Source organism: Nymphaea colorata, chromosome 10 (assembly GCF_008831285.2).
Source record: "Nymphaea colorata isolate Beijing-Zhang1983 chromosome 10, ASM883128v2, whole genome shotgun sequence".
In the NCBI taxonomy this organism is placed as follows: domain Eukaryota; kingdom Viridiplantae; phylum Streptophyta; class Magnoliopsida; order Nymphaeales; family Nymphaeaceae; genus Nymphaea; species Nymphaea colorata.
In genome coordinates this window covers 1,928,530-1,952,582 of record NC_045147.1, presented here as the reverse complement: position 1 = coordinate 1,952,582, position 24,053 = coordinate 1,928,530, and the positions used below count along the sequence as shown (strand labels likewise).

The window sequence follows — 24,053 nt, the reverse complement described above, 5'->3', positions numbered from 1 at the left end:
CTACGGAAGCAGTGCCTCAATTTTCAATCCCGAAAAATGACTTGTGAGACTGAAAATATGAACGATTGCAACAAGAATCGCTGCAGCTTTGTAAGAATTTGGGAAACGGCTCCTTCCCTACCTTGTATCTGTTTGGCTTCAGATTTTGAAGGTGGTGAACATGTTTTCACTGCTTTGGATCATATTTACCAATGCTAGTGAAGAAGTGATTCGTGAATGGTGCGACAAGTGAAAAATGAATGTCCAAGAAAGGCCGTAATTCTCCAGTCTGAAACATTTAGTTAATACAAGGTGAAGCTATAAATAATTGAAACAAGCAGGAAAATGAATATGTTCCGGAGGCGCTTTTGACTTGGTGCTTCTTTGAAGTCTTCATGGGGCATTCAAAGCCAGAAAAAGTCTTTTAGGCTTTTAACGCCTCACTTCATGTAAATATGGGAAAAATAATCCCAGACAGTCCTTTTGATCCATTGGCCTATTTAAAGTGGAGGATTTTTATAGCTAGGAGCCTAGGATAACAAATGATCTCTTATTTTTGCTATTTTCCTTCTTTAGATAAAGAACAAAAAAAACGTATTGTTAAAAGGCAGTCATTTTCAAAAGAAATTGATATTAATGCTCGGAATGAGGGAACGTTATAAAATATTCATGTGGTAGACTTAGGCATTAATGCTTGAAAAGCATGTGAGAGTAGATTATTTCAGCTTAAGGATTTCCTCTCTAGAGAGCATTCTTCAAATCATCTGCAGTACCTTTAAGGAAATGTCATGCTTTGAAAGAGTCTCGTGGCATTTGCCCATTTAATGGTAGATATGAAGATAAAAAGTAACAAACATTTCTCTTCCAGTCCACCCTTTCCAAGTTTGTGGAATATGAAACTTTCACTACATTAAGAAAAGCCTGCAATATTAAGAGTTCTCCAAGGAAGGTGCAAGATTCAAAGGAAATCTTACGAGAGGTGTTCATTAGTTCTTCTGACTATCAAAATAGTCGTATTCCTTGATATTTCCAGATCAACAGTTGAGAGAAAGGAAGTAGAAAAAGATGACGGGTTATTTCCATCATTTAGCATTAGTTCACACCCTTTTTTTTTCTCAACTGCTGATCTGGAATGAGACTATTTCTTATCCATCTAGTGTCTAAATGTCTAGAACATATACATATATATATATTCTTTTGATAAGTCCAGTCACACAAATGAATGCTAAATAAATGCAATGGACGAGCAAAAACAGAATAACCAGTCAGAAGACTCGAGTAGATATTGTGAGTTGAGAAAGCCAATATCGGTAATGTTAAAGCTTCCACAAGTTTTAATCTTAAGACCTAATTTTATGATCGTAGATTTGAACATTATATATCTGTCTGTAAAATTAAAGTTGTGAAATACAAAAGCACGTAAAGAGCGAGGAGACAAAATGGTAAGATGAAATAGGAAGCCTGACCTATTTATCTACCTTTTCCTCCCTACATATACAAGAAAATTTTATGAAGACATGCTCAAGTTGCAATCGAATAACAAAGGCATGCTTATGCTTTGATTTCTTTGGTTTAACACCCTGATTAGACAGGAAACATGTGGTTAAATTGCATAAGTCCAAACAAACTAAGTATATTTTCGTCAGGTCACTAGACTCTTAATGTGTTTTTTAGAAGTGTGTGTATAGAGAGAGAGAGAGAGAGGGAGGAGAGAATCATGGAAATCAGCAATGGACGAAGTCAGGCTTTTGCAGTAATGCGTAATCCAAGAAAGAGCCTAGTAAATTAGTGCTAAAGACCATAAAACACACGGTAGTTGCAATAAGATACTATATTGCATACAAATGCACATTGTGATCTCATCATTTACATGTGCAAACCTTCCTCGGCACAAGGAAACATTTCTGGAGGATAGCTCAAGTTTTACAGGCCATATTCACTATAGGGACAGAAAAAAAAAAAAAAAAAAAGCCATATGACCCAAGACCCAGGGGCTTCCCTCATAGAAATGGCATGTACAACTTACAAAAGGATAGTGCCGCCAACTGCAGTCCCCTCTAATAAAATAGAGGATAACGAAGATATACTGGCAGCCGGCAGGTGATAACTCGTATTACAAGGGAACTACAGATCAGATCCTTCTGAACAAGAATGCTGGCGTATTAGCAGAAGCCATTAGTTTCACGATTTTACATCTTTTAGTGCACCACCTTTTTCAAGTTCAACAACCAAATTTCTGAGAGAGGGGACTTTCATCGCTAACGTTCTGTATAACCTAGAGTATCGAGCTCGAGTTCCATCTGCAGTTCTTGCCAAAGCCAATAAACTTATAGATTCTGGAAGTTGTTCAAACAGTTGCTTCATCTCCTCCAAACCCATATCTGTGAGCACAGATGGCCTTGGAACAACCCTAACTATCTCACTACCTTTTGCACCACCCTGAACTTTAGCATCTGCCTTGACAACCAGCTCAGAGCTGGAGTTAGCTCCACATTTGATGATGAAAGGTGTTGTTGAGCCAGTGTTGAACTGTAAGACATTCCATTGTGTCACATGGCTCTCCATACCCAAAACAGCATTTTCAGATTGATGAACATGAAATGCTTTTGCATCTCCATGCACATTATCATCTTGCTCTGTAACAGACTGCACATTTCATGACGTGAAAAATATAAGCCCAAATATCACAGAAACTAGCCAGTCACCTGATAAATCTGGACAGAAAGAGATTCTGGCTCCAAAACCCAATCCAAACGGAACCAAATATATTGAACACTTATTTTTCCTAAACAATATTTTAACAGGGATTCCAGAAAGCACTAAAACATGAAAAAATTCATTACAACCTAGTCAAACAAGTTTCACAAAACAGTCAAGGCAAAGTCCATTATGCAGAAACTCTGGCAGAAAAATAGAAGAACTACAGAAACTAAATTAACTTAAAATATTCAAACTATTAAAACATATCCTAAAAATCCAATAAAATTATAAGTATATTCTATTTACTCTTGAGAATTATCAGAAAATAAAGACTTTGAACAATTAGTACTCCTACTTAGAGAATAAAATCATAAAGAGTACTATATTTTGGAATCCAGTGGCATTCAAGAAACCACTTTTCAAAACAACTTGAGCATGTTCCTCATAGTTTCTAATTTTATGGCCATGCTTTTATAAAAACCAAATTGTAAGACATTAAATTCATGTTCTTCATGAGATCCTCCATCAGGTCATGTGAGTATGTAAAGAATATTTAGGTGTAATCTCAATTAGAGTTGATTCACAGCAGATGAAGCCACTAAGAGGATATACCTCAACAGTACTACGTGCATCTGCAATATGTCTCAAAGCACAGGATTGGTCAATGTCGAGAAGTGAAGGCATCTGCTCTGAAAGTTCATCTAAGGAGGCAAGTAATGTTCTTTTCTTGCTCTTGGTCAGTACATTTTGAGAAGCTCTACTTGTTATATCCTGTGTCAAAGAAACAGATGCATTTTATGTCTGGACAATTGCTTCAAACACAAGAAAACTTTAATTGCACAAGTATTAGAAGATAGAGACCTTCACTTGTTTCAAAATCCCATCTAGTGATATTAACGAAGCCAACCGTGCATCTTCAGCTGCAGTAGAAGGATTTCGAATAGGTGAACCACCTCCTTCTTTTGACAATAAGGCTGAGTCACTTTGCAATTGTTGCAGAATCTGACGTCAAGATAGAAACATGTCAACTAGAATAACTTTGATAACCAGTTTAACATATTTCCATCAAAAGCAGAAGAATCATATTTTTTCCTCCAACAGAAAAGAAGAGACAAATCACAAGCACACGACGCATTAGTAATCATAACTGGCAAACTTTCCAACTTGCAACTTAAACCACGAGGAATTTTGACATTTAAAACAAAAAGTACAAGCCATAAGACGACATGCCAAGGAGAACACAAAGGAGATTATAGATGGTGCTTGACAAGAAAAAAGAGGGATAATAAATAGTAGTGATGGTCACAATCACAATGAATAATAGGCTTTGCTGTTATCACTTCACCAGATCATGCTTCAGTAATGAAACTCAGTGACTGGAATATCCCGTGAAGCTCCCTATAAGGGAGACTCCATCATAACAGAGGATGAATTGACAGCATTTTAGTGAAAACAATTCAATCTGGTGTGTAGAGACATCTAAAATATGTCAACAATGGCCCCTGACTTGGTGCCATCCTATCCTGGGGGGTTGATCAAAGGACCCTAGGTTTCCCATGTTGCCATATCAAAATTCTAAAATTATATAAAAAAGTTAACAGCAAGTGCCAGATAACCTTTGCCCTAAGTTGGGAACCAAAGTGAACCATATGAGAAGTACATAAACAGCATGGGCGAGACGGGTTTCAAGGGCTGGGAAAACCGTAAAAAATACCCATGTCACATGGTAAAAAAGCAGTTGCATTTGCATTTGTTTCTCTGCTTATTCCATCCCATGTTAACTTGTATAGTAATCTAGAGATCACGCCAGCTTGAAACCCACCATGCTGCAAAGGCCAACAGTTGACCTGGTTCTCATCAGACACATATCGTGACTAACTCCAAAATTCCAAATATTGATACTGGGTCCTATGAAAAACCAAAGTACAACCAGGTTGAACATTGCAGACCATGTAACAGGACACTGAGGTTTGGCAGACTAGGGTGTGGTGCTTAGTCAAGCCACCAGTCTTAACTTTCACTGGGTACCCAGTAGACAACAACCAGCATGCTCCATGCAGTTCAATGACATCTAATACGTAGCAGACAAACTATAAAAGTGAAGGAATAATTTCGTTTGATAAATTAAAACCAATTTTTCAAATGAAAATTTTGGACATGGGACCGTAGAATAGTCAAACTCAACTACTCTTTTGGACAAAATAACTCTACAGGACAGTTTTGCACAACAGTTGGTAAATCCAAAATGAAGCATTTATTCAACAAAATAAATAGTATTTGTCAAAATTAGACAAGTAATGGCAATTTAATTCCAATCTGAGGCCCCAGGAAAAAACGCGAGATCCCCAATCTGATACCCCAGTAAAACAGGAGACCCAGATAAGTTTTGTCGAGTTCACGAAACTGGAATTGTCAAATATTGAGGAATCAATTTAACCTGCTAAGTACAAGAAATTACCTTTCGTCTCTTGTGGTCTACGGATTCAAGAGCTGATCGTAACTTATTTACTTGAGCTGAGTCTTCTGCTTCTTCTGTTGCCAGGGTGCCAGCAATATCCTAATAAAATGTATGACATTGGAAAGGAAAAATGTAAAAATCATACATTTCATAGTCAATTTAAGCAGCACTAGAATCATTCAAGTCCTTGACTATCAGCTACTGTTTCACATGGAAGAGATGGCAGGTAAAAAACGTCAAGCATACAAGCAAAATTGTCCAAAAAGGAAATTAAGAATACTGCCACAATAATGGAGCATCTAAACTTTAAACAAAATAATCACCTACCGTGTGAACATCTTTCACATATTACTTTGTGTGTCAGTACTGGAACATCATATTAATGAAGAAATCATCTCACATGAGATTTTGTATGAGAGGGCAGAGAGATAGTCCAGTATCCTCACAGACAGTGGCTTCTGACGTAGAAGTATTGGCTTATAGAATCAGGAGCTACTAACCTCAATTGCAATGTTCATCTAACATATTGGAAGTTTGGAACTGGAGAGTGGAAAGCATGAATGAGCATGAGAAAAGACCTTTCAATCTTGAGAAAGAAAAATCACCAGAGTGTTCAGTTGCTGTTGGAAGACAATTCCCATAAACATAATGTTCTCTTGAAAGGGTTTCATTCCATAAAATAATATGAAACCGAAAAAAAGAAATAACCTAACCAAGAAGATTAAGATATAAGAAAACCGAGGGTTGGAGCTATAAAACACATGCATTGCTATTACTGGCTTCCAAAGCATAGAGCTATCCTGTTCAAAAGAGACAGTAACACTTGAACAAGACTGTTCAAGTTCGCTCAAGCTCAAGCAATTTAATCTCTGGATGAGCAAAGTTTGTTTCAGGCTTGGGCATGATTGGACACCATTTGCTGGAAATGACCATAAGCACAACTGTAGGATAGACACCTATCACCTCTGGGATGTTTAAACGTGCAATGCTGTGTCTTGCTCTTTGCATCTGCAAATCGATTAACCTGTTATACTAAATCTCATCTTTGAAAAATTTCAGTACATGCAAGCATCCACAAAATTAGCCACATCTTCTTTCTAAAGGATTTCATTATATTTGCAAAAAAACCACGTGAATGAAAAAGAACATGACAGAAATTTCCATCTTCTTGCCATTTCAAATTTAATCCTACACAAACAACTTTTTATGCATTGACAAACTCAGTACACTACAATTTAGGGAAGTAGCCAGTAGTTGCTGCCATGACATGTTATGTCAAAGCACATGCTAAGCAAAGGAATGGGTTCGAGGTGTGAAAGGCCTGAAGGCAAGATTGATGACCTGAAGCAGGAGACACCAATAAGGACCAAAATCGAGATTAAAATCAAAATACCATGTCATAACCAAGAACAAGAGATTGATAGAATGAGATGGAAGAAATTTTTCCATATTTACCTTAAGATGCTGCAATTGAGATGTGTAGACCCGTTTAGTGTACTCAGACAGAAGCTGGCCCAGGGCATCAGTGCTGGGACGCTGAGCAGAACCAAGACCTGCCATCCATCCATCCATAATGGCTGTTGAAAGGAGTTCCAGCTGTCCAGAACCACCACCAATGCCGTCTCCATCTGTAACAGAAAGAAACTCAAAGTTCTCTGCAAGCCAGGTCCGTATCTGACGCTGCAGCTCACCAGCTGGCGTATGAACAAAAAGAGCAGCAAGAGCTTTGTTTCCAATTGCAAAATTTTTGGCTTCTTCAGTTATTTCCCGAAGCTTTCCACCAGTTACGTGTTGCCTCCAGGTTTCCTGAAATTCAGGTGGCAAAACAAGAACAAAGGTCTTTAAAAAGAAAATAAGAAGTCCACTACTTCCACCAATAAAACAGAAAGCTGAGAAAGGGCAAAAAATAACAGAGAGGAACCATACTGAAGTGTAGAAACTTTAAGACAAACCCTTGCTACTAATGATGACAAATAACACGATTTTGTGCAATTTGGGACAAAGCTCGGCAGAACTACCTGATCAATTCCCCGAAGCTTCAATACTATCGATGAGAACTTTGACTTCTTCTCTTGCTTTATGTTCACTTTAAAACCATGGACATGTTCATCAATAATAGAAGTCCTATAACCGGAATCATAATGAACTGGAGATCTGCCAGGACTGCTTCCCCTGCTAGAACTTCTACTCCGCCCACTGTGAGCTTTCTCTAGAAATCTCTCGACTGGAGACACCTATGGAACATAAGAAAATGTAGAGAATCTATGGATGACACATGAATTTAATTGGAACATAATCAAATTAATGAAATCCACTTTAATTACCTTGATTGACTGCAACTCAGGAGACCTTGCAAGCAGCGACCGAATATAGAGAATCCTAACACGGGAGACAAGCATTGTATCCATAACCCTTTTAGGTTCCATTTTACGAATAAAAGAGAAGACAGCATCTCTAATTTCAGCCAAGATTTCATGCTCACGAGCAGCACCTGCCTTAATGACTGCAGCCAGAACCTGAAATTTCCAAGATATAGGTCTGTCAGGCACATGCAAAGAAGATAAAAACATCACAACAAGAAAACCAAAAAAGTTTCATGCATGATGAAGAATAAGGGCATCACATAAAATATATACTCAAATACTATATGCAAATAGGATGTCAGCACCTAATAAAAAAGATCAAAGTGAAAAACAGCAACTGTGTCACTTTGACTTTAAAACATCCACTATCCTGGTTACTTACACAACCAAAATCATGTGTAACAGACTGATTATTAAGAATCACATCATGCATGCCTCTAAAGAAAAACAAAATATTTTCACGTAAAAAGACCAAAAAAATTCACTAAAATCATATGTTCTTGCATATAAGCTCTGTTCCCTTCCTCTCCCCTATATCTGAATTGTTTAAAATCTGATGTCTCATGTTATTCTCATTTTTACTTTCTCGTCTTTGATCTCCCCTTTCTACCAATAATTTTCAATGCACCATGTTGAGAAGACATTTGCATTGTGCACCTTTCTGAGGAAATCGGAAAGATAGTGATATTGTTTGCACTGTCAGATAATTTTTTTTTTTTAAATTCTAAAACAAAATTCCACATAATCCATCTTTATCAGGAATTGGAATAAACAAAATTAAATGGGAGACAAGATAAAACACAAAAGCAGGAAATTGCTCCGTTGAATTCAGAGTTTCATTATTGCACTTAATTTGCCCAGTTATATGGCTCTGTTACATATTGATTGCAAGTTATATATTTAAAAGGGGGGAATCCTTCAACGCCAAATAAAAGCAACTAGAACTTAAACAATGTATCAGGCAAGAGTTATGACAGTATGTGGTAAACAACAAAAAAAACCTCATGTCATCTTTAAATAAGACTATAGGCATGCTGCAAAATGTGACCTAACTATGCCAAGGCTACTAATAGTAGACTAGTTAAAAGGAATCCCCACAAAAAAATGAGTAGCCCATGGTGATATAAACATTACCAGCATCAAGAGCTTGTTTGCACCATCAGCAATTGTTGCAAGGCTGTCATACTGGTCAGGATCAAACTCTGTTAGAGCCGCAGTAAGATATTCTCCTGCTGGGGTACTCTTGACCTTATCAGGCCCTGATTTAACAAGTGCAACTGACCCATCAAATCTCTCAGATTCAGATCTTAATGATGCCACATCTGTTGGTAATCCTTTAGGAGCTTCCCTCCTGTAGAAAATGCAAAAAGAAAGCAAAAGGAGAAAGGCCATTTGTACCAAGGAATTATGGTTAGGAACATTAGACAAATAGAAACACCGGCGACAGATTCTAACCCAAAATAGACAAGGAAACAGACCTATTAAGGTTGTCAACTGGGTGGCCGACTAGACTTCTACTTGCTGGACTAGATACCTGTAAAGATTTTTTTTTTTTCACAAGTCAACCTTTAGATAATATGATAAGAAAGTTGCCGTGTCTGCACAAAATAAAGATTGCATGAAAACATCCATATCAATGCACGCTCCCCAGTTTGCAAATTTAAATTAGAAAGTGAACCTGAGGAAAGTAATAAATGTTTATGGTCATTCTTATATAGCATATTTCATGTAGTTCTCACATGTAAGAATGAACATTTTCAATCCATTTTTGCTGCATCTCTATTGAAGCATCGCCACAACAAAACATTATGTTTCTCAGCATTGCTTCCACATCAAGATGCTTTACACCCTTACTGAATCTCAATCTCACCTTTAATTTTTGACTACATGTGGAACCATCTCCATATTGTGAGATTCTTCTAGATGATTATGTGACAAAGAACCTACACTGTGGTCTATAGTGAAAAATGAAGCACAACCAGAATTTATAATTGCTTGTTACTTGTTAGTAACAACTTGTTTAATGCAGGCGTTATAACCCAGAGCGTGTCTCAAAATATGAAACTTCCAAGAATGATATTTTATGAACAGACCAAAACGTAGATTTAACATGGTCAACATTGTGAGCTTAATGTCATCCTCTTCATTTCATTGTCCACTTTGTTAGTTATGTAGCCTAACCATATCAAGTGAAGAGGTCTAAGTGGGGTTTTTGTCATAACCCACTAAGAGCACAAAAAACACACACATTAGTGCCATGAATGCCAGGGATATCTTGAAAATGTTACAATATTATGGCCAACATATAAGGATTTTGGGGAAAATATACGTGACACTTTCAAATTATTTCTGAACAATAAACACCCGGATTTTTCCCCCATTTTTAAAAAATCATTTCCTACATGTACTTCAAGTGTATATTTTCCAATTCCCATTGCGTTTAAAATTTTAAAAACTATTTTGAGTCTTTCAAAAATCACAATTTCATAATTTTTCCATTATTTTTGAAGGTTGATATTGCAAAGCTACTGCCAAAAGAAAAGGCTCTTTTTGGGAAAAATATCATGATAGCTTCAAGTTATTTCTAAGCAATAAACATTGTTTTGCACATGAACTTTAAGTGTACATTTTCCCAACTCTTATTTCTTTTAAATTTCAACAAGAACTATTTTGTGTGTGCATGTCGCTCTTAACAAATATGAGATGTCACAAAGAACATGTCAAATGTGATAATAATAAGTATACCTCAGTGGAACATTTTTTAGAAAAAGTGACATATGGCAAGTTAATAAATTATCATAATCAAATCTCACCAGCTAAACTTTCTGAAACAAAAATATCATTTGAAATAGCCAAAGTAACAACAAAGAGCTCAAGGAAGCATATGAATACTAACCTTTGCAGCTCCACCATATGAAGACTTTTCCGTCAGTCTGTCGAACAACTTTTCATTCTCTTCATGTAAACGCTGAAGAAGGATCCAGCTACTAATCAGTAGGGCAATATGAACATTTGGAAAAAGTGAAGGTATGACATCTTCATAAGTTATATACTAGAAGTATGAGGAAAAAAGGCAGAATTATTCATTTGTTACTAACCAAATTTTCTGTTTATTGTTAATTGCTGCATTTCCTTTTTTTTTTTTTTTTTGCCTTTTGATCTAGAAATATTATGTTATCTTTTTCCCTCTTCAAAATTGATTAGGAAATTTATCCAAAGCAGATAATTCCTTGAATCTACCTGCCACCTGCATTGCTTCAGAAACCCATTTTAATAACATTAAGTTTTACCTATGTTCATATTTCTTCCAAAAGAAAAGGGTTAACCATTGTCAACGGCCATAATTTTTCTTCTTAACCTAATGAAAATCTCTCTCTCTCTCTCTCTCTCTCTATATATATATATATATATATATATATATATATATATATATATATATATATATATATATATATATATATATATATATATATATATATATATATATATAGAGAGAGAGAGAGAGAGAGAGAGAGAGAGAGTTTTGCATATTAAGCCTTCTCAACTATCATATTTGAATCTGGGAATCTTCTTGTAAAAGAGAAAGCCATAAGAACAGGCAGAACTGTATCAGCAGATAATTTCCAAAACATCAACAGGAAGAAGACAATTCATTGCTGACTTCTTAAAGTTGCATCTGGTCCATATAAAAACTCCCATTGTATCCTCCTGCTGCCTAGTAGAGGCAAAAGATAGGGGTAGGGAGCAAATTGACACATAGAACAAAATTCGAGCAACAGAACAATAAAAAGACAATCAGCCATCGCAGATCTAGGCAAAAGAACTGATGGAACTGACCATGAATCTTCAATACAAATAATATGAACTAAAACATAAACACAAACTATAAAAAGAGCACAATCAAATCAATTAAAAGGCTGCCAGCAATGGTTACATACTTCAATGAGTTCATCCCTTTTTGATAGTTCTTCCTCAAGCTTTCTGGTCATTTCTGAGGGATCAGCAATCCCTTTTGTGTCCTTGGAGGTGGACATGGTCCCTGGGGTATCTGACTCAGAAACAGTCATGGACCTTGAGCCACTGCTTTGTAATGTTTCCTCAAGTTGGCTTTCTATGTTCTTAATTTTGGCCTACATGGAGAAGCCAAGTCAAAAAGACAGAAGACAGAAAAATTAGAAGGAATTTAAATATTCTTACTGCGTAAAATACAAGTATACAAAGCATGATCTTAAAAGCGGTCAAAACAAAATAAAAATGGCATAAATCTAGCCCATAAAGTCCTTTCGTTCTGACATTTGGGACTAACTTATTGCAGTTAGTTCCATTGCTTATATTTTCCGTTTGCCACGGACTGCTGGAATGAGGGTCGTGTTATCAATTTATAAAACAAAAATTTTCAATCATATTACAATGGGGGTTGCAAAGGAGCCTTATATTCCATTCTCTGTTTTCATCATCTTCCGTTCATTACTTTCTTTTTTTATTTCACAAATCAGAGGACATATTCTATCAAAAACTTGACAAAATAAAAATTAAAACATTGAATCATATAATCTCATGCTTAAAAGCATCATTGTCTTCTCTGACGGTCATATATTTTGCCTTATCACAGGAAAAGATTAGAGCAGAAAATAAAAATGTGCAACACCTGAAGGGTATGAACCAATGAATCTTGTTCCCGTATTTTTTTCTTTTGATCTTGCTCCAACTGCAACAGGTAGGCAACCTGGTTCCTCAGCTGAGAATTTTGCTCTTTCTCCACTTTTTGCTTATCCATAAGAATGGTGTTCTCTGTCTGCCAACAAATGCATTGATATCAAGGGAACTAAGGTTATTCTTTTAGAACAAGCAAAAAGTTCTGATTCAGCATGTTAAGATGAACCAGCTTGAAACAAAATACAAGCACCTATAAAGAATGACAAGTTAGACAAACCTTTAAATCGGCCTGCAAAGTAAAGGAAACTTTCCATGCCTTCTGCACTTCATTGAATAGTAGGAGACACTGGTCGTTGGCCTCACTAGCTGATTTCTTTAGGAACATAATCTCCTGCTTTAACTCCTGGTTTTCCCTTTCCTTTTCATATAATTCTCTGCGTGAGTCATTAGCCTGAGATGCATAGAAAATAATTAACCCATGTCATTATATATGTATATATATACATATATTCAAATTCAGATCACATACCACATCTCGCCATTTTTTAATAGTATCCCGATTTCCTAGACTTAATTCCGCGCTTCTTGACCTAGCAGAGAAGTTCAAGGATGATAATGTCTCCGATATGGTTGAATGATTAGGACAGATGTTGACAATCACTAAGGTATTTGAGCTCCCACCTGTTCACAACATCCCTGACAGTCAATACCATATGGAAAAAATCACAAAGCGATTTTGACAGACATGGCTAGACATATTTATATGACCAATAATAACAATTGTCAACAATAGCCAATAACTCAACAGTTTCTTTAGCAAAACAATTGCTCACTTGCTATCCAGAATTTCCTAATCAGCAATTTAATAAATTTATTAGTTAACAGCTATGTCACAAGAGTGCAGGATGCGTGTGCCAGTGCAACATATCTCAAAAAATTTGGGTGCGAGGGTGCGGCGAGGGTGTATATATATAATATTTATTTATATATATAAATGTATGTATTCATAATATATATAATTTTAGCTTGTTTCTTAGCTTAATCTGTCCTTTCTTTTTACTTTTATTACTATACAGTATACATAAAGAAAGAAAGGGAAGAAAAAAAAGAATGAAAAATATTTTGATCTTGCATAAGAAAGGACATGGTTGGGGTGCGTGTCGGAGCTGCACCAGCACCAGCGTCATGTTGACACGTGTGTGGCCCCTTTTTTGAAGAGTCCATGTGACATAGGTTAAAAGTTATTTTTACAAACACCACATTTCACAGCTCTACTATCAATATGTCCAATAAATAATAAATTGCAGAATATTTGACTTGACTAACTTTGGATGGTTTAATGTGCATTAATCTGACATGGTGCACCTCAGGTTGCTCTAAAAGTAAATTGCATTGCTGAAATTGTAAAAAAGAATAGGTAAAAGAAAATCACTTTACCTAGTGAATCTGAAAGTAATTCAGTAAGCTTTGAGTCCTTGTATGGCACTACATCTTTCTTTGTGGTTAAAGCGGACAAAACATCTCCAAGTCTGTGAACAAAACACAACAGATTAAAATATCAGATCAGCATTGCTTGCATGATAGACAAATGCTTAAGCTAGAAATATACAAGGTGTCTGAGAAAATCTTAGGCAAGGTAGCAAACCATGATACAACATTGTGAAGAACAACAAGATAGTCATGAACTGGCAGGCCACAAAAATCATCAAAGGGCTAAGCCATGAACCACTAGTATTTAAAGAAATAGATGCTTCAAAGTATTTTGAGTGAAAAAATGATTCAAGGAACACGTCAAAGAGGTTCAAGCATACTATTTTCAGGAAAAAAATATATACATAAATGACATGAAGAAACAAGAAAACTAAACAAATAAGAAATGGGAAATAGTAAGTTAGTAACCATAGACAAACTATGATCATTCCAAAAACCAAAAGGTTCATAAGTACTTAGTTAGTAAACACAATAATATTCAGAACAAAGGAAGAAGTTAACATTTTCTTACTATTTACTTTTAAGTTCTGAAAACTACAAACTGAAATAGTAATAACGGAGACTCTAATTCCGTTGACAAGAATAAAAATATGGGCCATCTATCATATTTAAAAGCTAAATCAACCTTTTTCTAATGCAATGTTTTGATATGAAGTATATATTTGAATAGACATGTATGCACATGTGCAAACAGCTATATTCATATTAAACATGCTATCCTAAATAATCTATTCCAAGAGACCATACAAAATAAAAGCAACTAACATATTGATGTCATTACAGGAATCTTTTATCCATTAGGTAACAGAAAGAAAATTTGAATATAAGTTTAAATAACTAATATTTAGATAAATCAATACATAGATACAAGAGTTTGAAAGATAGGACTTTTCATATTAGTCTATATTACCTGAAGGATGGAATCACTCCCAGCCTCCCGCACCGTACCGGTACGACACTAGTACGGGTACGGGTGCGGCGTTGACCGTGTCGGGTATGGTCAACGTACCCGAGGTCGAATCTGACCATTTTCGGACTCGGTCAAAGTTGATCAAGTCCAAAATGGTCCATCTTACGTTTTAAAAAACCTTTTTTTTCTCTCTCTCTTGCACGATGCCTTCACCCCTCTCATCCCTCGCCTTCTCGCCCCTCTCACCCTGTGCCCTCTCTCTCTTGCCCTGTGCACATAAGAAGAAGACGCCTCGCGAGGAAGAACACCAGATCCTTTTCATTCCCACCGCAGGTATTTTTCTTGGTCTTTTCCCTTCTTTCTAGGCCTCTGTTTTTTATCATGGGGTGTGTTTCGTCTGGCCAATCAGAGATATACTGTTGTTGGTATATATATCTACTATATCCACCACCGTCACGTTGTTTCTCTTTCTGCTCTTGACCGGCAACTTTTTCCGCAACCGGCATCAGCTGATGTTGACATTACTGAAGTTAGGGAGGAAATCCACACCGTGAACAGTTGGAACAGCATGGAACTTGGAAGTAGGCTAACAGTCCCTTGGAACTCCCAAAGGACAGATTTTTTGTCTTGGAATTCTTAGTATCTATATATTTTGCATCATGATTTGATGATTTATGAATATGCTATTTTGTTTGTATTTTATATATATATATATATATATATATATGTGTGTGTGTGTGTGTGTGTGTGTGCGTGTGTGTGTGTGTGTGCGTGTGTGTGTGTGTGTGTGTGTGTGTGTGTGCAGCCATACCTCTGCACCCAAGTTTTTGGAAAATGATTTGTACCCGTACTGCACCGGTACATGTACCTATGTGACATAGCATAATATGCAATTGAACTCCCGAAGAAATGGAGCTGGGGGATGACCCCTACTTTATTAGAAAGAATAAAAGAATACGAAAATCAAGAAAACTTATGAACAAAGACTGTACAACAACAATGAACATAACAATGCTCTATGGCTATATACATTCACATGTTCCCCTAGGAAGGAAACATATGCAATTGAAATTATGTGGCGAGAATCTCAAGTAAAATATTTCAGTTAATAGATTACCAACATAATATCCAATTTAACTTACGCAGAAAGAGATTTCATAACATGTATGAAATCTGTCACACGTTCCCCTGTAGCACCCTCATCAAGTACACCATCACTTCCAGCTAAGTCCACAAGAGAAAGTTTGCTATACATGCTTTCCCCTGTCACCAGCATGCTATTTTGTATATGAATTGTAACCACCCTGCAAATATTCCAATATATCATGTTCACTAAGTATGGAATCTTGAACAAGTTGACAGGTAAAACAAATCTTCAGCAAGATCAAAAGAAAATAATTTCACAAGACTAGTTATTGTGCCACAAAGAACGAGTTTAAACAGGTAAGGAAAAAAATATATAAATAGCATATATGTATAGACAGATAGACTTGTAGAGAGAGAGAGTTATAAAAGATTTGAAAACAAAACATACAGATGAGAAACACGGCATCTTGACACATCTGCACCACGATTATCAATCCCTGTTTTCAATATTCTAGAGAAATCAACTGGATTTTCTGCCTTCTCCTGTACTAGTTCCACAAATGAATCTGGAGATCCCATGCAAACCTTTGATTGGTGAATGTCGGATGACAAAAGCAGATCCCTAACCTAAGAAAGAAAGAGAAAAAACTCAACAACTCAATGAGAAAGCAAGAAATTTTTTTATGGCATCAATAATGAGAGCAGGGACAGGAACAAACAGTAGGCAAAATCACCTGTTCATTGTAAAGCTCGAACATGGTAACATAAAATTTATATTTGGATATAGGAGGTGAATCAGAATTGGATAAGTCAAATAGCTCCTCAAAACAGCGCATGTACAATCCACGCTCATGGTTTGATCCATCCTGCCAAAAAAAATGATGAAGTGATCCTACTGGAAATGCCTGTCGGAAGGTCATGCTCTTTCTACAAGGTTTCCATAAAGTGTACAATACATGGAGAAAATAGCAAGGACTAGAAAAAATATATTGGTAGGAAAAGAAAAGAACAATCTGTACATGAATCCGATGAAAATGTTTGATATATATCCAAAGTTTTCCATGACGGAAAAATACTGGATAAAAAAGCAAATCTACATGGAATACAGAGAAAAGAAATTATATACAAACCATTGTGTATGTCTTCCCAGACCGTGCTTGCCCATAGGCAAGCAAAGAAACATTATATCCATCAAATGCTGATCGTACGAAAGGCTGAACATCTTGAAATAGCTCACCTGCATAAAGAAACTAATATAAAGCTGCCTATAAAGGCCATCATTTGATGTCATTAAGCTAAATACTAGACAAAACCCAAGAGTCAATTCATTCACTATGTGCATGCACAATTCCAAATATAGCTGCAGATCATACCAAAAAAAGAATCATCCCAAACCTTGGCCAACATGAGGTCCATAGACCCTGTCAAATTCAAAGTCTCTCTTTGGAGTAGCAACAGTATCATTAGCGAGACTAATGCGAATAGTGTAGTCATCAGGAAACTCAGCTATGGAGGGGCCCTCATCCTCAAATTGTGGTCTTGTGCGGCAAAAGACCTTTATGTTTCCTGAAATTTGAAATTTTCCAAAGCAGTCCCATTAATGCACATAAACTCTACCATGAGTTAAATTGGCATATTATATATATATATATATATATATATATATATATATATATATATATATATATATGTTACTCCAAAGTCCAAACAAGCATAAGTTCCTGGTGGGAAGGAAAGACATGAATATTCCTACTATAGCATTTCAGGAGGTAGGCAATTGAAATAAGTGTCATACCTTTGGCTGTCAACAAGTCATTAAACAACTTCTTCTTCTCAAGGATTAGTGGTGAAATTTTTGCTTGAGTTTCAAAAGCTGCTTGATCTGCAGCAAGGCAAGCAGACAAGAAATGCAGTGAGAATTTTAAGGTGAATATGATGAGCAAAACATGGATAGAAAATTAGAAATAGAACTAATGTTGTCAGTATGAGTATTGAGGTGTACAAAATGTATAAAGAAAATCAATGCATATCAGTCAAATTAGGCTGGCAGCTGATACTGAAACAAAGGATAAAGCCCATGTATTAAGACCAAAACCTAACTAGGTCAGGACTATTTTTCTTCCTACAGCAAACATAAGCCACAAGGTTAGTTCATTATATGGAATATACCAAGTTTACGAGCTCTCTCTGCAAGAACACCCAGATAACGTGTGACACGGTCAAGCTTTGCATTGGAGTACTCCTGCAGGTCACTGGCTTCCTGCCTCAGCTCCAAGTATTCTTCTCTTGCATGCTGTGAATATACAAGTATAAAATATATGAAGTTATAAACCACAAAGCAGTAATAAAAGTTCATGGAAAATGGACATATTCTTTGAAAATTTGGTCCAAATTCCTTACAAGAAACTGGAAAGTTTCTCATGCACAGACATGAAGAGAATTGCACTAAAGGAAGAAAGTAGTCAGTACGAGATAAACTTAGGTAAAAATGGTTCCAAGATTCATTTTTCATTAGCAAAGAGAAAAAGGACGTATTATAGTTTTGTGATGCCAGTATAGACGGAATTATAGCAGGTATTTAAGGCTTATAGAAAGAGAAAAGGGAACTGACCTTTTAACAACTCTAGGACTTGTGATCTTTGTTCAGAATTATAAACATATTTTTGCAACCTGACTTCATACCTATATTGTCAAAGGCTTGCCTGGGGTTCAAACTTATACTGTCAAACGCTTGCCTGGGCTTGCGCCTAGACTTGCTTAGGCTCTCAGGCTTGGCTAATCACCTAAGCTAACTGTTTTTAGGCAACCTGCCATATGAAAATGCCTAGAATGTTGCTTAGGCGCTCAATAGATTAAGTTTGATCAATTGACAACCTAGTTTTAGTTCTCTTTTCTTTCTTCTTTTTTTTCTTTTGAAACATTTTTTTTTCTTCCTGTACTCTTCTGCAGTTTTTTCGTTTCTTTGTTGCATGTGATTTTTTTCACTAAAACAATATGTTTGTGTGCATGAGCACTAAAGATTAGTGACAATTACAATTCATACATTACAAATATTTTATGTTATTTTAAGTTTCTAACCTGCATGGCTGCATATATATATATATATATATATATATATATATATATATATATATATATATATATATATATATATATATATATATATATATATATATAATCTTCCTAATTATTTTTTCTTGCTTTTCTCGCTTATTAGAAATTTAGAATTATATGACATTGAAGATCTAATTTTCCAACTCTTTTTCGTCACCAAACTAGTAATTTTAGGCTTTGTTTTAAGATTTTTGTTACAGAACTTAGATTCTAAGAGATGTAACAGGTGGCATTTAGGAAGTGGTAAGATTTTGCATGTTCCATAACATTGGAAAACATCAACACTTGCTTGTTCCTCTTTTTGGGCTACATAACTTGTAAACATTAGTTGTTCATCTTCATTAAATTTGATTTTTCAAACTTTTATGTTTTAACTATGTTTACTGTCCATGATACATGGGTGCAGATGCAGACATCTGGGCAGCACATGTTCAACATAATGTGATTGTGTGTATTTAACTTTGAATCTTTTAACTTACTGTGGCTATGTGTATTTTTATTTGAATTAGTTTGTAACTTTGTACGAGTTCAACAATTTTTATGTGACTGCATGTAACTGTATATGTTTATATATGTGACTGTATATTTATTAGTTTCCACATATTTCTTTTGCTTAGACCACTTAAAGTGACTAGTCTAGCCTACGTGGTCCCTAGGCTGTAGGATCTACTCATTGCCTATGCTCCATCTGATGCTTTTAGAAACATAGTCTCATAGTTCATACTGAAATAGTAATGTGGTGAATGCCACTCCATGAATTAGTATAAGGCTATAATTCTTGAACCTAGAGATTCAAATCTTTCAGATCCAAAATTCTAAAAATCAAATAACTAGTTTTGTGAATCATGTGCACAGATATGTTAACAGAGTTTGCTCTTTTAATTCAACAAGGATATCTTTGGTGTACAACCCACCATATAGATGACGAAGTCTTCAGGTACACACTCCCACATCATGGATTACTAGAAAAAATTGTCCTTACAGTTGGGATCTGATTGGAATCCAATAATTACTCCAACAAGATAAAAACTTAAGGTAGAAATTATTGCTTATAAATTGCAAACTCAACAAAGCAATGTCCTTATAAACCACATTGCTTCTTTAGCAAAAACCAATAGCATATAAGATCATCCTCATGTAACAATGTACACACTACATGGAAGAATATTGCACTAAGGAGTATAAGCATCAAACATATTAAAATACCAAAACATAGAAGGTTTATTTACACAATCAATCATTAACGATTCCCTGCATTGTCCACACGATGCAAACCATCTTTTTCTGGCTATTAGATAAATACTATAAATGAGACGCACTCCACGCACCAACAAGGCAACAGTAAAAGCTATGAATGTAAAAGTTCAGTAAAAAGCCACCACCGGCATGCTTGTGCATGCATCTGAAATGTGCAAGTGAATCACCATTGTGCAGAAAAGGTTGCGGTCAGTATATATGCACAAGGATACCCTACAGAATTTGTCATCCTTTTCACTAGTACAAGTCAGATGGGTTTTCCTAATACGCAGTTGAAAGCTTTGAATTTTAACCTATTATGGTAAAATGAATACCTGAAAATGCCGAAATTAGCCATGCGCCTGGATGCTTCTGTGTGCAGCCATTTACAACAGAAGCGAGATTTAGGTACCTAGTACATCTTTTACTTTTAACTATGCATTTTTTGTTTAAGATATTAGTGCAACTGCTTCATTTGTATTGCAAATAAATTTCATATGTGCTCTTAAAGATAAGTGCTTAAGAAATAAGTTAAACTGCTGCAAATGAGATGCCCAAATGAAGGCCAATTCTCCTGAACTTCAATTAACAAATTAAGCAAAATCCATCCCTCCAGGAATCCACTTCAAGTGAAAACGGCACCCCAATAACTCAGGAAAGCCACAGCAATCAAACAGACGTTGCCCACCAAATCACCAAACCCAGGATCCACAGGAGTCCAGGGCGAAAACTAGAACCAGGAACAAATCCCGCGGCCAGAAGAACAAGAATGGACGATAAGAATGAGTACCGAGACTTGCTCCTTCAGCTTCTGGATCTTCACAGAGAGAGCGCGCCGGGGAGCGACGTCAGCGCGAGGGAGGGTGGTCGCCGAGAGCGAGTATCGGCGCGCGGGAGGCGCAGGTGGTCGATCCCTCTGCTCATCCCCGAACTCGAACGACTTCCTGGGCTCGAACCCCGGCACCTCCCAGCTCCACCTGTTCTTCGGCTCCCCCATTAACCAGAAAAACCTAAATCTTCCACAGACACACAGTCATAGAGAAGACAGAGAGAGAGTATTCTTGTCCCCGTGAGGACGGTTCCTCCGCGAGGCTTTATCCGTCGTCGACCACAAAAGAAAGAGAGAGAGAGAGAGAGAGAGAGGGCCACACAGATGGGGAGAAGTGGATGTGAATTTTTTTCTTTTTGGGCGTTTTTGATTGCATGTTTCAACATTCCTTTTTCCTTTTTTTTTCTTTTTATTTTCCTGGTAAACCTGTGACTGATGCGTTTTTGAATTTCAGTGAAATGACATAAACGTCCCTCGTACTTTTATTTCCTCTGAAACTTGTCTGTTTGAATTTGTCCTGGTTTTCGCCAAGGCGGAGGGAATCCAAGGTTCCTCCTTCCTTCTCCCTTTCCTCCTAACATCCTTTCTCTCTTCCAGCATTCCCATCATCACGGCCCCTAATTAAATTAACAATGGCCCCTAATTAAATTTTCATTTGTAAATCATCATTTTCACGTTAAAAAACTCGATATTTTTCAAAAAAAAAAAAAACTGTTTGGAAATAAGCGGCTGTTTGGTTGCAAGAGAAGGTAGAAACTTAAACAAAAGATAATTTGAGAAAAATAGTAAAGGTTTCTCGACGTTCGAACTAAAACAAAGATTTTTTCACGTGTTTTCACTTTTAACAGATCAGTTTACTTGAATTTCTAGTTACTTTGAAATTAATTTGTTGGACAATATCTTGTAATAGTTTTGTTGCAATGTGCATGCAGTTTAACTGGAAGGAATTTTAAAATGGAAAAAAGAAGAAGAATTCAAATTAAAAGATCTCCTTTTCCCTTTCCAAATTAGATTGGAAGGCCACTAAGTGTAATAGTTAACAAATTGTCAATTGGCCATTAAGCAATGACCCCGGTCTGGTGGGACTGCCATATATAACTGGAGCCAAGTCCGCCAAATTCAACATTGAATCAACGTTTCAAATAGTGGGCTCAGTGGGACACCTACCATTTTTATGGTTCTGGGTAAAAACTATTTGATTCGGGTCTCCAGCAGTATTGCATTGGATAGTTGTCTGATGGCTTGATTCCACTGGAAACCTGCCAGAGGACGACGCGTACATCATATTATTGACAAAAAAAAGTGTGATGGCTTGATTGCTAGATTTCTCTTCTTTTTTTTTTTATCTCAACATCTTGGTGTTTTATATAACATTTACTAGAAGCAATATACAGTCCTTTAGGAAGCTTATACTGTGTTAATGATACATTAAATCAATAGTGCCAAAACCCTTGGGAGTTGTGGAGGGTTTCTTGTAAGTTTGAAGTGTTAGCTACTGTCAAGGCTCTCTCTCTCTCTTTCTCTTTCTCTCCCCACCCTTCAATTTATTTCTACAATAATAAAATGGGATAAGATTTTTGGCCTGATATACTCTTTTGGATTCTTTCACTTGAAAATGAGGGTGAAACAGTGATGGAGCCACATGGTGGATGGTGTGGGCAGTTGCCCGCATCAGCCTCACAAAGTATGTTTATTTTTATATTAATACTTTGATATATTTTACTATATATATATATATATATATATATATATATTCCTGGCTCCACTAATGGGGTGAAAGTTATCGTAAACTCATTGACTGAGATTATGGTCGATAAAACCAAAACTAATTTGCATGGACTATAGCTCAGAAAGGAGCTGGTTTTATATGAGCAGAGCCAATCTCTTGTTAATAAAGAAAATAAGTTGAAATAGCTGAATTGGTGTCCTTTTGAAAATTTTGGGGATAGGCAAGTTAATTGGGATTCCACTAACAAACTATGCGAAGAGAGACTTTGATCTAATGAACTACTACTGATCGTCAATGTGAAGGCTTGTAAGTGCCATCACCTAATCAGGTGGATTCTTCTTCTCGAGATGAGGTGTTCCCTTGTGAATCATTATAAGTAGTTAGTTTTGAATTAACACAAAGAAATCCTACGCTCGGCAGCTAAGACAAAGTAGAGATGATGAGAGATTCTTGAGTGTAAAATTGTGATGAAATTAATTAGGAGAACTTAACATCACATAAGAAACGTGCTTTTCACTAATGAGAAATGGGTTGTTTCTTTCTCTAATAAGAAAGTGGAGAGAACCTTAATATTATATTTTTAACATTATTACTCATTTTTTACATTATTTTTTGTTGATATTATGTAGTTGACAATTTTTGTCCTAAAACTTACGCTTCATTAAGTATTGCTTGGTTTCGCCTCATTTCACAAGCTGAGCACTTTGCTTACCTGATGGCACTTAACAACACTGTTTGTAGGTCATAGTGTAGCTAAATATTCTAAATTATTACAATAGGAATGACATCTTACAGACATATGAACTAAAATGATAACATCAAATTATTTCACAAATAATGATACTAGAAACTATTAGTATTTTTTTACCTTGGCAGTTCTCAAATATGACAACATCTATATGTAAGTCATTATAATGGCAGCATGGCCTAGCGATGATGTCAACTAAAATAATAGTTGAATATTTACATATAGATGATGCTATATGAATGATAATGCTTTATAACGATAACTTTAAATTTGCACACACTTTGCTAATAAATTTGTACACATTTTGCTAATAACTTGTAAAGTCTTTAATAACTAAACATGGCATAAACATGTGTCATTACAATGGTTATAGAACCGTAACATATATACAACATGCACATAGCATTTTACAGTTACTCATATTCGATGAAACATGTGGTAAAACAATAGGGCATCAAATAGTATGCTACAAGTCATTTGTTCTAAAATGATCATGTATTCGTGTATGGCTCTGAGTAGAATATGACATAATGGAAAACAAACCCTAATGATATATGGAAGTAGCAACTATAAACTTATTGTCTATTTCATTTTCCACAAGGATCTAACCTAAAATGATAGTGTCATTGTAGATGGCGCTTGAGCACAAGAGGACATAAACTAGTACAACAAACCCCAACAATCTATGGAAGTAATGATATAGAAGCAAAAGTGGTGACACCAACTTCAAACCTGTTGTATCTTTCATGGGCTG

The 24,053-nt window shown here is 36.0% G+C and overlaps 1 protein-coding gene across 1 annotated transcript; it reads right to left on the bottom strand.

Annotated features, from left to right (window-relative positions):
- Positions 1-1,795: 1,795 nt before the first annotated feature.
- Positions 1,796-21,162, bottom strand: LOC116262227 (kinesin-like protein KIN-14A). The gene is made up of 23 exons (XM_031641380.2): positions 20,784-21,162; positions 17,813-17,936; positions 17,439-17,525; positions 17,039-17,209; positions 16,774-16,880; positions 16,378-16,509; positions 16,092-16,270; positions 15,700-15,861; positions 13,594-13,685; positions 12,686-12,837; positions 12,434-12,607; positions 12,149-12,295; positions 11,439-11,630; positions 10,397-10,468; positions 8,979-9,034; positions 8,635-8,851; positions 7,462-7,653; positions 7,156-7,371; positions 6,593-6,943; positions 5,138-5,236; positions 3,541-3,681; positions 3,292-3,450; positions 1,796-2,625 (listed from the first exon to the last, which is right to left on the bottom strand). The coding sequence occupies exons 1-23, from the start codon at positions 20,988-20,990 to the stop codon at positions 2,161-2,163; spliced, it is 3,894 nt and encodes a 1,297-aa protein (XP_031497240.1). The 5' UTR covers positions 20,991-21,162; the 3' UTR covers positions 1,796-2,160.
- Between the last annotated feature and the right edge of the window lie 2,891 nt (positions 21,163-24,053).

Excerpts from the sequence above, each read along its gene's own strand:
- LOC116262227 (XM_031641380.2), bottom strand. The coding sequence starts at position 20,990 with ATGGGGGAGCCGAAGAACAGGTGGAGCTGGGAGGTGCCGGGGTTCGAG. Across the intron at positions 16,510-16,773 it reads CTGGGAAGACATACACAATG|GATGGATCAAACCATGAGCG; the intron begins GTTTGTATATAA and ends TTTTTTTGGCAG. Across the intron at positions 7,372-7,461 it reads CTGAGTTGCAGTCAATCAAG|GTGTCTCCAGTCGAGAGATT; the intron begins GTAATTAAAGTG and ends TATGTTCCATAG.